Source organism: Garra rufa, chromosome 19, assembly GCF_049309525.1.
Source record: "Garra rufa chromosome 19, GarRuf1.0, whole genome shotgun sequence".
NCBI lineage: Eukaryota > Metazoa > Chordata > Actinopteri > Cypriniformes > Cyprinidae > Garra > Garra rufa.
Window position 1 is genome coordinate 38,570,422 of NC_133379.1, and position 14,788 is coordinate 38,585,209.

At 32.0% G+C, this 14,788-nt stretch overlaps 1 protein-coding gene across 1 annotated transcript; it reads right to left on the bottom strand.

The window, feature by feature from the left end:
* Positions 1 to 488: 488 nt before the first annotated feature.
* On the bottom strand, positions 489 to 14,724 carry dolpp1 (dolichyldiphosphatase 1). Its single transcript, XM_073824550.1, has 8 exons — positions 14,370 to 14,724; positions 11,340 to 11,440; positions 11,157 to 11,241; positions 6,522 to 6,621; positions 5,141 to 5,239; positions 4,925 to 5,053; positions 4,722 to 4,811; positions 489 to 3,425 (listed from the first exon to the last, which is right to left on the bottom strand). Exons 1-8 carry the CDS (start codon positions 14,443 to 14,445, stop codon positions 3,389 to 3,391), a joined length of 717 nt encoding a protein of 238 aa, XP_073680651.1. The 5' UTR covers positions 14,446 to 14,724; the 3' UTR covers positions 489 to 3,388.
* Between the last annotated feature and the right edge of the window lie 64 nt (positions 14,725 to 14,788).

A 14,788-nucleotide genomic window follows, 5' to 3' on the forward strand; every position in this document is an offset into this window, starting at 1 on the left:
TAATGGTGTATGGAGTGTAAATTGATGTGGGGAAAAACTAATTTAAAGCAGTTTAATAATGCTGCAACAAAACGTGAATAAAAAAAAAATTAAATGGGGTGTGAATACTTTTGCAAGGCACGGTATATATATTTCAGCAGCAAATCAGCATATTAGAATGATTTCTGAAGAATCACGTGACACTGTAGACTGGAGTAATTATGCAATTCAGCTTTGAAATCAGGAATAAATTACATTTTAAAACATATTCAAATAGAAAACAGCCATTTTAAAATATTACTGTTTTTTGCTGTACTTTGGAACAAATACTTGCAAACTTCTTTAAAAACATTCAAATCTTACTGTTCAAAAACTTTTGACTGGTAGTGTATTTGTTCAATAAATGGTGAAACTAATTGAGAACACACATTTTTAAATAAATGTTGCCACAACACAAGAAATCATCACCCACATTTGCTCAGACCGACACAAATGACTGCCACAGTTCATACATAAACATATTTTGTTTTTTTAATTCAGCCTGATATGAATTACACATGATAAAAGAGAGGATCATCATCAAGTTATGCAATAACCTCCCTTCCCTTTATATAAACACCCCGTCACAGACAGTTTCTACAGCATCCTAAAAGAACAGAGGCCTCGGTACATGCTTAAGTTCACCTGAGGTTTGGGTTCTGACTATTTTTTGTCCTTTTCATATTTGCATTTGTCACATAAATCATGTTGTAGCAGTTGCAAAGGCGTCCTTAAATACTCAAAAGTGGTATTATGGGAAAATCAGAGCAGAGATGACAAGTGTAAAAAAATCAGTCCTGCCCACATCAGGGACAAATGGGTCAGAAACAGAAGAAAAATACAAGAAATGTTAATATAAAAAGCTGAGCGTTATTTTTACTGTCAGAACTGCATCCAAAAGGAATGTTTCAATTATTATTTCTGCATGTCATCTGCACATCAGCCCAATAAATCTGAAAAAAGTTGATATTAGATCACAATTCTAACACAACATAATGCAAATGGGGTTGAAACAAAAGCACTACATCATTCTGACTAAAAACAGGCACTAAATTTGTTCCCATGACCTAATTTTGTTCCCAGCACCACTTGAGACAAACTAATCTGGAACTAGTTGTAACAACACCATGTTCTGCAATGCCTTTATGCTCAAGACATTTAAATGCAAAAATTCTGTTTAGGGGAAAACCGTCTGTCGGTGGACAAACTTTAAAATAAAATGACCAGCAAAGAGCAGAAACAAATTATAACGATAAAAAAAACTAGTGTTAATATGATTTGTTTAAAAGTCGAAATTCACAAAGTGCAAATTATTTTAGTTTGCATTACACTTTTTAACAGGAATAACCTGTCAAGAACATGTCAGGGCCAGGTTTCTACAGAAGCCCTTTTCTGCCACAGAATTACAAAAAATAATACGGTATTTCCAACTTTTTTATTGCAATTCTTTTATCCTTTTTCGAGAGAGTTGCGAGAAAAAGGCAAAGATTCATGAAAAGAGTGAGAGTTGTTTGATATCAACTCAGAATTGTACGATATAAACTGGCAATTCTTAGGAAAAAAAAAAAAAAAAATCAGAATTCCAAGATTTCAAGAGTCAAATTAGAAATTCAGATTTTTTTTTTTTTTTTTTTTTTACAAATGATTAAATGCTAAGTTCATATCTCACAATTCTGCCTTTTTTTTACATTTTTGGCTTAGATATTGCAATTTTGATGCCTGAAATATTGGAATTTTGATTGTTTTTCTAAGAATTGCAAGCTTAAATCTAACAACTCGAGTTTATTTCAAGTATAAACAAAAATGCAAAAAAGCAGAACTGTGAGATATAAACTATAAACTTAAAGGGGGGGGGGGGGCAAAGTAGATAAACTAATAAACAAAAAGTCATTTGAAGTGTCAAAATTGCAATATATAAAGAAATAAATGCAAACAAAAGGCAGAATTGTGAGATATAAACTCAAAATTGCAAGATATAAACTCAGAATGGGTTACATGGTAAAAAAAGAGCTAAATTGTGAAACATACAATTTAATTCCAAGATTTCAAGTGTCAAAATTGCAATATAAAAAACAAATAATTGTTTATATATTGCAATTTTGACACTTGAAATCTTGGAAGTCTGACTCTTTTCTGAGAGTTGCAAGCTTATCGCTCACAACTCTGAGTTTATTCCAAGATTTCAAGTGTTGAAATTTCAATATATAAACAAAAAATGCAAAATGATAAGCAGAATTGTGAGATATCAACTCAGAATCGCAAGACATATAGTCAGATTTTAAACATCTGCAAAAATAAAACAAAAAAGGGGGACAAAATTGTGAGATATACACTTGAAAAGTCAGAATTTCAAGATTTCAAGTGTCGATATTACAATATAGAAACAAAAATGAAAAGAAAAAAAAAAGATTTGTGAGATATAAACTCAATTCAGAAAGAATTCAATCATTTGTGCAAAAAAGGGCAAAACTGTGATATAAACTTGCAATTCTTAGGAAAAAAAAAAAAAAGTCAGAATTGTGAGATTTTTTAATTCCATGGCAGAAACAGCTTCCATATGTTTCACCTCAAAATTGAAAAATAAATATGTATTTTGTCAAAAGAAAAACTTTTATTTTCATGACAAAAAAAGACTGAGAATTAAAAAAAAAAAAAAGGTAAAATGTCTGGACACAACATTAAATGTCAGAAATGCAAACAAAAAACGCCCTTAAAATTAGGCTTGAGTTGATTTTATTATTTTGGGGTGAAATGTGGACCTGGACATATTTAGTGATGAGAATTTATGTCTTTTAAGATATACAAACGAGCAAAAGCTATTTTCGTCCCCCCACCCTCATCCATGTTTGCATTTGTTTCCGCATTCCTCTCCTCCTCCTCCTCCTCGTCTCCTGTGTTTATTACCCAGCATTCCTGTCCCTGGTCCTTATACACGTCGTTTAAATAAAAGTAATGCCATGCTGATAGGTTTGTTGCGTCGTAAATCTCTTTCATTCTCTTCCCTCCCTTCACGCCGCTGTTCAGATCTTCCCTAGGAACGGTAATGAATAAAATATATATTACATTTGTCATTAAATAGTTTTTTGCCTCTTGCACGGTCCGCATGCATTAGGAACGCAGGGGCAGCCTAAGGACGGGGGAGGAGAAGGCCATGTTGTCGTGCGAACGGTTGGGTCGTGTGATAACGCTCACGTCTGCGATACAAACTCGCTCCTTTGGTCCACAAGTACACTGTTCTGCGTGTTCACTTCAACCAGAACAGTCCAGACTATGAAACTCCAGTGTGTTTTGTGTTTGTGTGTTTGTGTGTGTGTGTGTGTGTGTGTGTGTGTGGTCCTTTCTGTCAGTTTGCACTGGGTTTTAAACAAAATCACTGAAGCTTCGTTCCCAGCTTTCGTTGTCTGTTTCTGTATGAGAAGATGACAAAAGAAAAGCGTGAGTCAAAGATTTACAAGACACTTTTCAGTAAAATAAGATAATTAATGTATTAAAATATTAAAGCATAATCATACATGGTTCATGCAAACCTGTCACCGCAAGATTTTTACACTAAAATATGGAACACAAATATTTTTTAACACACATTGTCTTGCTAACTGCATTTATCAAACTCAATCAGTCAAGTCTAGTCTAGTAAAGTTATTGCAAAAAGTTATCAAATATTTATTTAATTTATGGAAGTTAATTAGGTTTAGATTATCATTTAGATCATATTATATATAGCATAATTATTTAAAATAGTTTTTTTAATAGTAAATATTTTATTTTAATATTTTATTAAATACTTAAATACATTTCTTGTCCTTATAACTAGGTTTCTTAATAGCTTTTGGTTTTAAAACATGTCCATATATTTTATTGTAATATTTTATAAACATTTCATTTAATTAATTATAGATATTTTACAGTAAAAAAATTGTTTATAACTTTATATAACTAGAAAACCATGAAATAAATTTGATAATTTTCAAATAGTTTTTAAACATATCTTAAATTAGTCCCAAGAATTATTACTAGAAAACAAATGTATAATTTTTTATTGTAATATTTTATAAATAATTACATAATTTTTTGTTTAGAACTTTTGTTTATAGCTAGAAAACGATGACAATTTTGATCATTTTCAAATAAGTTTTTTAAATTGATTTATTTTAATTTAATATTTTTTCAATTATATTTTAACTAGAAAACAAATGTATATTTTTTATTGTAATATTTTATAAATGTTATTTTCATTATATCATTATATATTTTGTATAGTTACGATTTATTGTTTACAACTTATTTATAACTAGAAAATAATAAAATTAATTTTTAGATAATTTTCTAATAATTTTTAGAGATATCCCAAATTAGTCCCAAGAATTGCAAAAAAAAAACAAAAAAAACGAAATAACTGACAAAAAAAAAAAATATATATATAAATAAATAAAAGAAGCTCATATAACATTTAGTTTCACCTTTTGCTAGAACAACATTTTGTGTGGGTTACACATACCTTCTGTCAATAGTTTTATTTTTTGTACCATTTTTGGAAAGTGGCAGAAATATCTGCTGTCCTGTAGCTCTAAGGTCATGGGTTTGTTTGCCAGAGAAGGCAACTGATAAAGTATGTGCCTTGAATGCAATGAATAAGACTTTGTAGACTCATGTTAAACACTCTCAGCCTAATATTTAGCAGCGGATGTTGTAGGTGAGTTTACCTGGCTTCTGATCTGGTTACTGTGTATTCAAACCACAGGATGTTGGGAATGAGACTTGTATCTCTCACCAGAAAAAACTCTGAGATTGGCCTGAGAAGAGAAAGAGAAACACAAATCATTAAACCAGAGCTCTGTGTGTGTGTGTGTGTGTGTGTGTAAGTGACTTTGAATGTGAACATCTGTGCATGTGCTTGCATCATTACCAGGCAGCTATCTTGGGAAAGAGTGGCGTTAGCACCTCTTGGGTGATAAAAAACCAAACCACTCCCATCACCATCCCGGCCACGCCCCCATAAATCACCTGACTCCAGGTGTGGTACAGGAGGTAGACTCTATGAGGACAAACATGAGCAATGCATCAATAATACAAGAAGACTTAACTACGGCACTTGCTTAAAAAAAAGAAAAACACTTGTTACCTGCTGTATGAAACGGACACAGCCACGGCCAGTAGAATGATGGACAGTATATGCCGCCATAACAGTTCAACACACCTGGCATTGTTCGTCTGATGCATTCTGGAGAAAAATACAAAAAACAATAATTTTAAATAAAATATCTAACTAAAAGCTGTTCTTTTGAACTTCTTTATTTACACAAAGATTTTCCACAAAAATATGTTGTTTCTTGAGAAGCATGATTTCTGAAGGATCCTGTGACACTGACGACTGCAGTAATAATGCTGAAAATTCAGCTTTGATCACAAATAATAAAAAACAAAATTACATTTTACAATATATTCATACAGAAAAGAGATATTTTGAATTGTAATAATATTTCGCAATTTTTTGCTGTTTTTACTTTATTTTTAATCAAATAAATGCAGCCTGGGAAGCAAAAGAGACTTCTTTCCTGGTGATTTTTCCAAACTTTTGAATGGTAGTGTATGTATTTACTCTACCAGTCAAAGGCTGTTGAACAGTGAGATTTAAAAAGTTTTTTTTAAAGAAGTCTCTTCTGCTCACGAAGCCTGCATTTATTTGATCCAAAGTACAGCAAAAACATAATTTAAAAAAAATATTTTTACTATTTAAAGCAACCATTTTCTATTTGAATATATTTTAAAATGTAATTTATTTCAAAATTTTCAGCATCATTATTTCAGTCTTTAGTGTCACATGATCCTTTAGAAATTATTCTAATATGCTGATTTGCTGTTCAAGAAACATTATTATTATCAATATTTAAAACGGTTGAGTAATTTTTTTCAGGATTCTTTGATGATTCTTTTAACATTATACCATTTAAAAGCTTTTATTTAGCAAGGCTGTTTTAAATTAACCAAAAGTAAAGATTAAGTCATTTAAAAATGTTATAAAATATTTCTATTTCAGATAAATGCTGTTCTTCTGAACTTTCTATTCATCAAAGAAACCTGAAAAAAAAAATACTCTGTTTTCAACATAATAATAATGTTTTTTGAGCAGAAAATCTGAATATTAGAATGATTTCTGAAGGATCATGTGACTGGAGTAATGAAGCTAAAATTCAGCCTTGAAATCACAGAAACAAATTACATTTTTAAATATATTTAAATAGATAACAGTTATTTTAAATAGTAAAAACATTTCAAAATTTGCCGTGCTTTATCAAATAAATGCAGGCTTGATGAGCAGAAAAAAAAACATTAAAAATCTTACTGTTCAGAAACTTTTGACTGGTAGTATATATAAATAAAGTTGCGTTTTTCTAGTAGTTTTTCCAAGTAAATGTTCTCGAGTAAGAACCTCTTATTTTCTTGTCAATTCTGTCCTTTTTAACTGTAGTAAAATGTTATCAATAAAAACGAGAAAGTCTTACCTTAAATAAAGAAAAAGAAAAAAGTATACAACAAAAAACCAGATGAACTGAGAGTGACTGGAAGGCATTCCATACTCTGTCGTGACTGAGCTGTGACCTCCTGTTAATGAAACAGTAAATTTACATAATATTAGAGATGTGCACAATGTTATCGACAAAATCTTTTCTTGTTTTTAGAGACAAAAATCTGAATATATATAAGGAACTCAATAACATCCAGCATTATTATCATTAACTAAAACCAAAACCATTAAATTATTTTCGTTACTCAACTAATTTTCAATTAAATAAAACTACTCCACTAAGTTGTAAAAAAAACATTTTGGTGATGTTGTAAATATGCGAGCTAAATTTACAAAAAAAGAAAATACAATTTCAGTTTCTACCATTTCTACTTTCAAATTTCACATTTGCACCATTTACGCCACATGTAATCGCCAAGCAGCACTTTAATTTAATAAAAAAAATTGTATTTATGTGCAGCACTAAAACATATCCAAAACTAAAACTACTAAATAAAATGTAATAAAAACCTTATCGACTCTAAAAATTACAAAAACACAACAGAATGACTAAAAATGTAAATACAATTCAAGTAAAAACAGTAAATGTAAAAATAAAATTTAATTCACAATATTAGCAAGGTTTTTCTGTATTCCATTTTTTTCCCGTTTTAATTTTCTTGACTCCTTTTTAATGATTAAATAACTATTTTAAAGCACGTCTAATTAATTAAAATCATGAAACATATACAATTTCACATCAATTTATTAGGAGATAAAATTTACATATTTAGGACCCTATGAAATCGGTTTTCTTTTTTCCCAAATTCTGTTTTTTCAGTTTAAATTTTTCTGGATTCCATTTTTTTTCCATTTTAAATTTCTTGACTCCTTTTTAATGATTAAATTACACTTTTAAAGCGTGAGTGTCAAATTAATTAAAATAAGGAATCGTATACAATTTCACAAATTTATTATGAGTTTTAAAAAAAATGGGCCCTATGAAATGTTTTATTTTTTCTCACCATATGTTTTATTGTTATCAAATTCTGTGTTTTAGCAAGTCTAATAATTTGAATGCATACATTTACTCAAATACATTTATTCAAATTTATTCTTAAAATAGCCTTATGAGATGTTTTTTTTCCCCTAATCAGAAATTCTGTGTTGTGCATCAAGTTATCAAATGATAGCATTTTTTTTATTATTGAAAACTTTGCAAACTTTATTTTTTTGCAAACAAATGGAATTATTTGTTTAATATTTTATTATTCAGTGTTTCCCACACATAGACGAATCTGTGGCGATCAATAACGACCGTCACATATTGCGTTTCGTTATTCCTTTGTATGCTATTTAAAACACGCAGCGAATTTGTTCAACTGCATTTCCTTTCCATACTCTCTCTTCATCTCTCTGTCACTCACACGTCTCTCCCTCAAACACCAGGGTTTCTGCAGATATGAACAAGTGAAATTTAAGACTTTTTAAGACCTTTTTAATACCACCTTATATGAAATTTAAGACCGAACCTGTAATGGAAATAGATATTATATTACATGCATACATGTAATATTTAATGTGTTTAATGTAAAAAGTAAACAATTTCATGGCTGTCATAAATTAAATTTATTACTACGATATACAGTGAACTTTTCATATCAGCAGATACTATTCCACACAAACTATCCCCATAAAAATACCACTAGAAATATCTGATGTAAAAAAAAAATTCTGAAGCAATATTTTCATCAGTGCTCTATTAGCTTTTACATCTTAAATCTGCATATTTGATTTACCTTTATAAAGGCCTTTTTTTTTTTTACTTTTGAAATGTATGCATTACCTTTGAAATTTATTTTATGAATTTATCAATAAATTCTAAATGGCTGTTAGCAGTGAGATTACATAATTTACACTGCAAAATTAAAAGTGAGATTAATGTTTTAAATACATTTATTGATTTATAAATATATACATTAGAAATGTTGGGTGTGGAGGCATACTTTTAAACACACTAAACTACCAGCAGGTGGCGGTAAGTCACTTCATGAGCGAGTTATTTCAACTGATTCGATCAAAACGCTGAATTATAGCAAAACGTTGCTAGGAGAATGCTTCTGCTAATGTTGCATATTGTCTAATATGTAAGTAACTACTTGACTAACTACTTTTTTATTGAGCTAAAATTAATGTAACATTTGTAATTGTGAGAATTTTCAGCAAAAAGCTCACTTGGTATATTACTGAACTATATCATGTTATAAATAAACTATACATTTTAAATTTTTACCTCAGTGTGTTTCTTTAGAGTGCTGTTACATTCATTTGTTTTAAAGTATGTCACAAATAGACCAGAAATACACTATCCATTATCAATTTCTCTTTACGTTGAATGTATTAAAATATAACGTTACATCTTTCTTGCCTTTCGATGCTTCGCTAGTTGTTTTTGTCACTTCAGTTTTAATCAGGCGGTTTGTTCGGTCGGGCAAGTAAAAAAAAACATTTTAAAAGTATTTCGAAGGCTGGCGGTCAGCTAGCTCGACCTATATTCCTTATTATTATTGATAACATTATATACAGAAAAAGGTCGTTTGACCTGTATTCTGCTACTGCGATTCTGAAGACGCAGTAACTTCCACAGGGGGAGAAAAAAATCTAGCTGTTAGCAACTGGCCTTAGCCAAGCCCTATATTCAGTTTTTTCAAGCTAAGTATCGCTAAACTTGCACTTCCCCATAGCTAAAAAGTTAAATCCATTTTACTTCTGCGGTACAATCCGAGAGAGACTCGCGCCAATAACAGAAAGCTGATTGGCTATTGCATGCTGGTCTCATTTGTAGTTTAAATACAGCAAATTATATTTGGAATTGTGAAATAAAGAACTACAACACCACGGAAACAACAAAAAGATAATTTAAATGAATATTAGAGGTAGCGTTACATGGACATCGGAAAAATAAGACCTGTGTAAAATTATTTAAGACCTAGAACAGCGAATTTAAGACTTAAGACTTTTTAAGACCCCGCGGAAACCCTGAACACACACACACACGCACACAGCCCCTCCCCTCCATGCACACCACATCTGTCTGGATCATCTGTGGAGAGAAGACGGCTGGCAAAAGGTTGGTACCTCGTGAACACTTTTAACACACAATCACAGATTAAAAAGTGCTATAAAATATTTTATATTCTGAATACAATAGTTTCAGTGTGTTGATGTTACTGTAAGTCCCGAACCTTAGCAAACGCGATTGCGCCTTCTTTAGAAAGTTAACTAGTCGCAAGTTTGCGGTAAAATGTAGGCTAGCCTAGCTGGGTTGTCGAGGTCTAAACACTATATGTAGCAGCTGTGAATCAAATAAACGTATTATATATTATGTCGTTTCTTTACTCTTACACTGAATGTTTGCTGCTTCAATCCAGATGAGTATTGAAAAGTATTTTCCGCGACTGAAAAAGGCACGTGATGAGGATGAGGACCATCCTGAACCGGAGGTATCAGTCTGAAACAGAGCTTAGTCTGACCAATTAGTTATGTTATTGTTTACAATATTTTCAGGCTTCAACTAGTGCTGCTCAAGCAGAAAGACAAGGTCAGGGAGAGAAAGAAATAGATTTGTTAAATATCAATAATATGTCGCAAAATAAGGTGCCCTAACAAAAGTTGCAGACTGTGCAGGAAGTAGGCTGTTGTATGTGGTGTTAAATTAATGCAATAAAGTTCTGTTTAACTAATTATTAACAGTTTTTTTAATTATTAACCTTTAGGAATTAGGAAATCCCTTTAGGGGATCCCCCCCGTACAAACATCTAACCCCCGCTGCCCCCCTCCCCCTCGGGTTGACCACCACACATTGCCTTCAAACCTGTGGGAAACACTGTTATTTAGTCGGCATCGATAGCCTTGTGGGCAGTGCTCTGACATAAAGCGTCGTTGCGCTCCGGGGGTCCGGTGTTAAAACCCAGACTCAAGGACCTTTCCCGATCCCGTCCCTTATCTCTCTCCCACTTCACTTCCTGTCCTGTCTGATCTGTCCTGTCCTAATAAAGGCAAAAATGCCAAAAAATAAAATCTTTAATATTTATTATTCAAAATTAAAACTTGGAAGAAATATAATAAAATAATGTTTGTTTCATTTTAGTAATACTAGTAGTATTATTAGTATTATGATTAATGCAAATTCCACTTAACAATAGAACATGTAGGATTCATATTTAAAAGCAGATGCTAGTCCATATCGTGGTTTGATTTAAGTGTAATTAAAATTCTGCGTTTTACGCATTCGCATTGTGGAAATCATCTGGCCCTACATCAAACCTCACTAAAGGTTAACGATTTGGGCTGGTAACTGACAGCTTGCAGGTGAAGCCCCAGGGTTAGTTCACGATTAACTCATTGTGTTTTTGAGCATTGTCTTGTATTGTCAGTATCGTGTCTATTGGCATAAAGTCTGGTCCAGTTTTGCAGACTATTCTGGCCAAGAAAACCGCCTACTCAGACCGTCTGGGCGACACATTAATCAATAAAGTACAGTTTGTTTTGTGCCGGGAAAAACTCACATGGCAGTCTACAAACAAAAAGCCTCGAACTAGGACAAGTCATTTGAACAAACAACATTTCTTACCTCCACACGGCCGAGGCTCCTGTAGAATGTGTTTGAGCACCCAGTTTAGCCCCTCGTTCATGATCAAGCCCCCAAAAAAAGAGATCTGTGAGAGAGAACGCACATGAGGGATGAAAACCGTAATGAGAGCAAGGTTTGGGATTTGAGCCTACAGCCTGCTGGTGTGTGCATCATGTGACTCACCGTATGTAGCTCTCGCTTAAAGACGATCAGAGTGACGAATCCGACGAGGATCGCGATGGGCAACAGGCTCACGCAGGCCAATACCTGCCCCGTCAGATCACCTGGACAAACAAACAAGGCAAGATTTAGCCATTTCGAGTCACACGAAGCCTGTCAAAACAAACTGGTGCTCTATTCGAAACAGCTAAAATGCGTAAAGAAAGACATATTTACACAAACTTAAATTAAAATGTTTATTTATGAGATGACAAGATACTAAATGGACACTAATTTAAATGTCAACCTGGGACATTCAACTCAGAGCTGGTCACTACCCTAAAAATGTTTCCTAAATTTTTAAAAATAAAGCAGAATAAAAAACAAAATTAAATTAAATAAAATGTTCATTGGAATTCTGATCAAATAAATTTAGATAAATAGACTTTATGATTTCCCCAATTTTTTAAATATATGTAGCAGCATAAAATCGAGAATAAAAATGTTTTTAAAAAATCACTGTATTTCTAAGACAAATAAATTCAGATAAATTTTTTTATGATTTTTCCAACTTTCTAAATACAAAGCAGGATAATTTATCAAAAAATATAAAAAATGTTTACTGTAGTTCTGATAAATAGATTATTTTAAGAGTTTTTCAACCTTTTAAATATAAAGCAGGATCAAATCCAGAATAAAAAATATATAAAATAAAATAAATATTTTAATGATTTCCCCTACTTTTTGAATATAAATCAAGATAAAATACAGAATATATCAAAAAATATAAAATAAAATGTTTACTGCATTCCTGATCAAATAAATTGATAAACAGATTTTTTTTAATGATTTTCCCAACTTTTTAGATATAAAGCTAGATAAAATCCAGAATAAACACTATAACATGTTCACTGTATTTCTGATCAAATAAATTCAGATAAATAGGTTGTTTTATTTTCCCAACTTTTTAAATATGAAGCAGAATCAAATCCAGAATACAAAAATATAATGAAATGTTCACTGTCTTTCTGATTAAAAGATTTAGATTTTCCCAACTTTTTAAATATAAAGCAGAATAAAATTCAGAATAAAAATAAATAAATAAAAAAATTTTAAAATCCAGAATAGAAAACCTAAAATAAAATGTTCACCATATTTATGATTAAATAAATTCAGATAAATAGGTCGTTTTATTTTTCCAACTTTTTAAATATGAAGCAGGATAAAATCCAGAATAAAAAATATAAAATAAAATGTTTACTATTTCTAATCAAATTCAGATTAATAGATTTTTTTCTTAATGATTTTCCCAACTTTTTAGAAATAACGCAGGATACAATGCAGAATAAAAAACTAAATAAAATGTCAACTCCATTTCTGAACAAATAAACAGATTTTCTAAATAAGATAGATTAATTTTAATGATTTTTAATGATTTGCCCAACTTTTTAAATATAAAGCAGAATCAAATCCAGAATACAAAAATATAATAAAATGTTCACTGTCTTTCTGATTAAAAGATTTAGATTTTCATGACTTTCCCAACTTTTTAAATATAAAGCAGAATAAAATTCAGAATAAAAATAAATAAATAAAAAATATTTTAAAATCCAGAATAGAAAACATAAAATAAAATGTTCACCATACTTATGATTAAATAAATTCAGATAAATCGGTTTTAAATCTTTTTAAATATAAATCAGGATAAAATCCAGAATATCACAAATTATAAAATAAAATGTTCAATGTATTTCAGATCAAATAAATTGATAAATTTTTTTTTATGATTTTCCCAACTTTTTAGATATAAAACAAGATAAAATCCAGAATAAAAAAAAAGTTCACTGTATTGATAATCAAATAAACAAATAGATACAAAAAGTAGATTTCTTTCAAAGACATATAAGAAACCTAGATGATACAAATTGTTAAAAAATATATTTATATAAATGAAGTTTTACATTTTTGTAGTGAAAGTAAAAACAAAAATTTCTCTCTTTTGTTGCCAATACTGTGCTTTTAATAAAACGCTATAAATAAAAATGAGAAAAACTCCTTAAATAGCAGGAAAAAAGCATAATAAATAAAGATCCAAAAAATGAGGTCCTATGAATTGCAAAACTGCCAATTCAAACTATGATCTGGAAAAGCACAGAAATCAGTATGTAACTATACTAAAGATTAGTCCATGCATGGCAGAGAATTCCAGAAGAACTGTCTCGGATTGTATTTAAAACCTTCCCCTGAGCATATAGCACTAAAAGTGGGCCATTTCACAACCAATAGAGAAGCACTTCTCATATATGCATATTATAAAGCTTGCATTTACCAAACTGCACATACAGGCTTGCTTTATCTCATGCATACTTATACTGCCATGTTTTACCAACTAATGGACCATGCATGCCAATTTAATATGCAAACACATCCAACTATGTGACAGTAGTGTAAACACGGAAGATGTTCTTGGGTTTTCTTCATATGCCGTTGCGTTTGTCATTAGCGCAGTATATTTTAGACTCGCTTTCATGTGTTCCAGGGTTTTGGGGTCAGTGTCTATACTTCCAAATCCAGGGAGACCCCCACGAACGACAGGACCCAGAAAGGGTGTGATGCAACCGGGAACGAACTGGATTAACCCACCAGAGCCACGAGTCTTGCCTGAAACTTACAGAAGCAGTTGGCTCTCGCGTGCTTGTATTAAACGCAACCACCTGCCTATAATGCTAGTATTGGTCAAGGGCTTATCGATTCAAGTTTAAAATAGATTAATGTTTTAACAATAAACCGTGAATATTCTGAGAAACTGAATAAGGGTCTCCCGGTATGGTGAACTAGGGAGCGTACAGGACCATCGCGCATGCGCACTACACAAGCGCACTATTTGGCAGCAGGCAGAACGCGCTGTGTAACGCGAGCGCACTATTTGGCAACCCAGCCCTGGCCGTGTCCATTCAGCTGCGCGATGTTCCACAGAAGCCACGACGCGAATAAACTGTCGTATGATGATACGAACGGCTTTACGGGGAAAACAACGATTTAAGATGCTCTTACCAGCCGGATACTCTACGTGGGTTAAGGATATCGACCGCCATCGAGGTGGTGCCGAGCACTGCTCTTCCGACGCCATCTTACCCGGACACCGGGCATCGGTCGTCGACCAATCAGAATAACACGCCCCGACGCGTTCGACCAATCACATTCGCCGGACGCTGCTACGACGCTTGGCCATTCACCAAGCGCATTGTCAAAGGAAAAAAAAATCTGCACGGGAACAGTCGGCCAATCAGAGGAGTTTGATTAAGGGGATGGACCAATCAGAAGACGTTTGGCTGGACATATGAAAATTGGATTTATTCAAATGAAAGAAGAAAAATTAAGTGAATGGGGAGATCCTCTTCAATTGATATCAACTACGTAAAGGCAACCAGCGCCACACACACAGTGTGGTCCATTATTACATACTTAAAAAA

What these genes read in the sequence shown, in the direction of transcription:
- dolpp1 (XM_073824550.1), bottom strand. Translation starts at nt 14,445, where the DNA reads ATGGCGTCGGAAGAGCAGTGCTCGGCACCACCTCGATGGCGGTCGATA. An exon ending in TTTCTTTTTCTTTATTTAAG is followed by an intron (nt 5,240 to 6,521) that starts GTAAGACTTTCT and finishes ATTTTTCTCCAG; the next exon opens with AATGCATCAGACGAACAATG. An exon ending in GTAACCAGATCAGAAGCCAG is followed by an intron (nt 3,426 to 4,721) that starts GTAAACTCACCT and finishes CTTCTCATACAG; the next exon opens with AAACAGACAACGAAAGCTGG.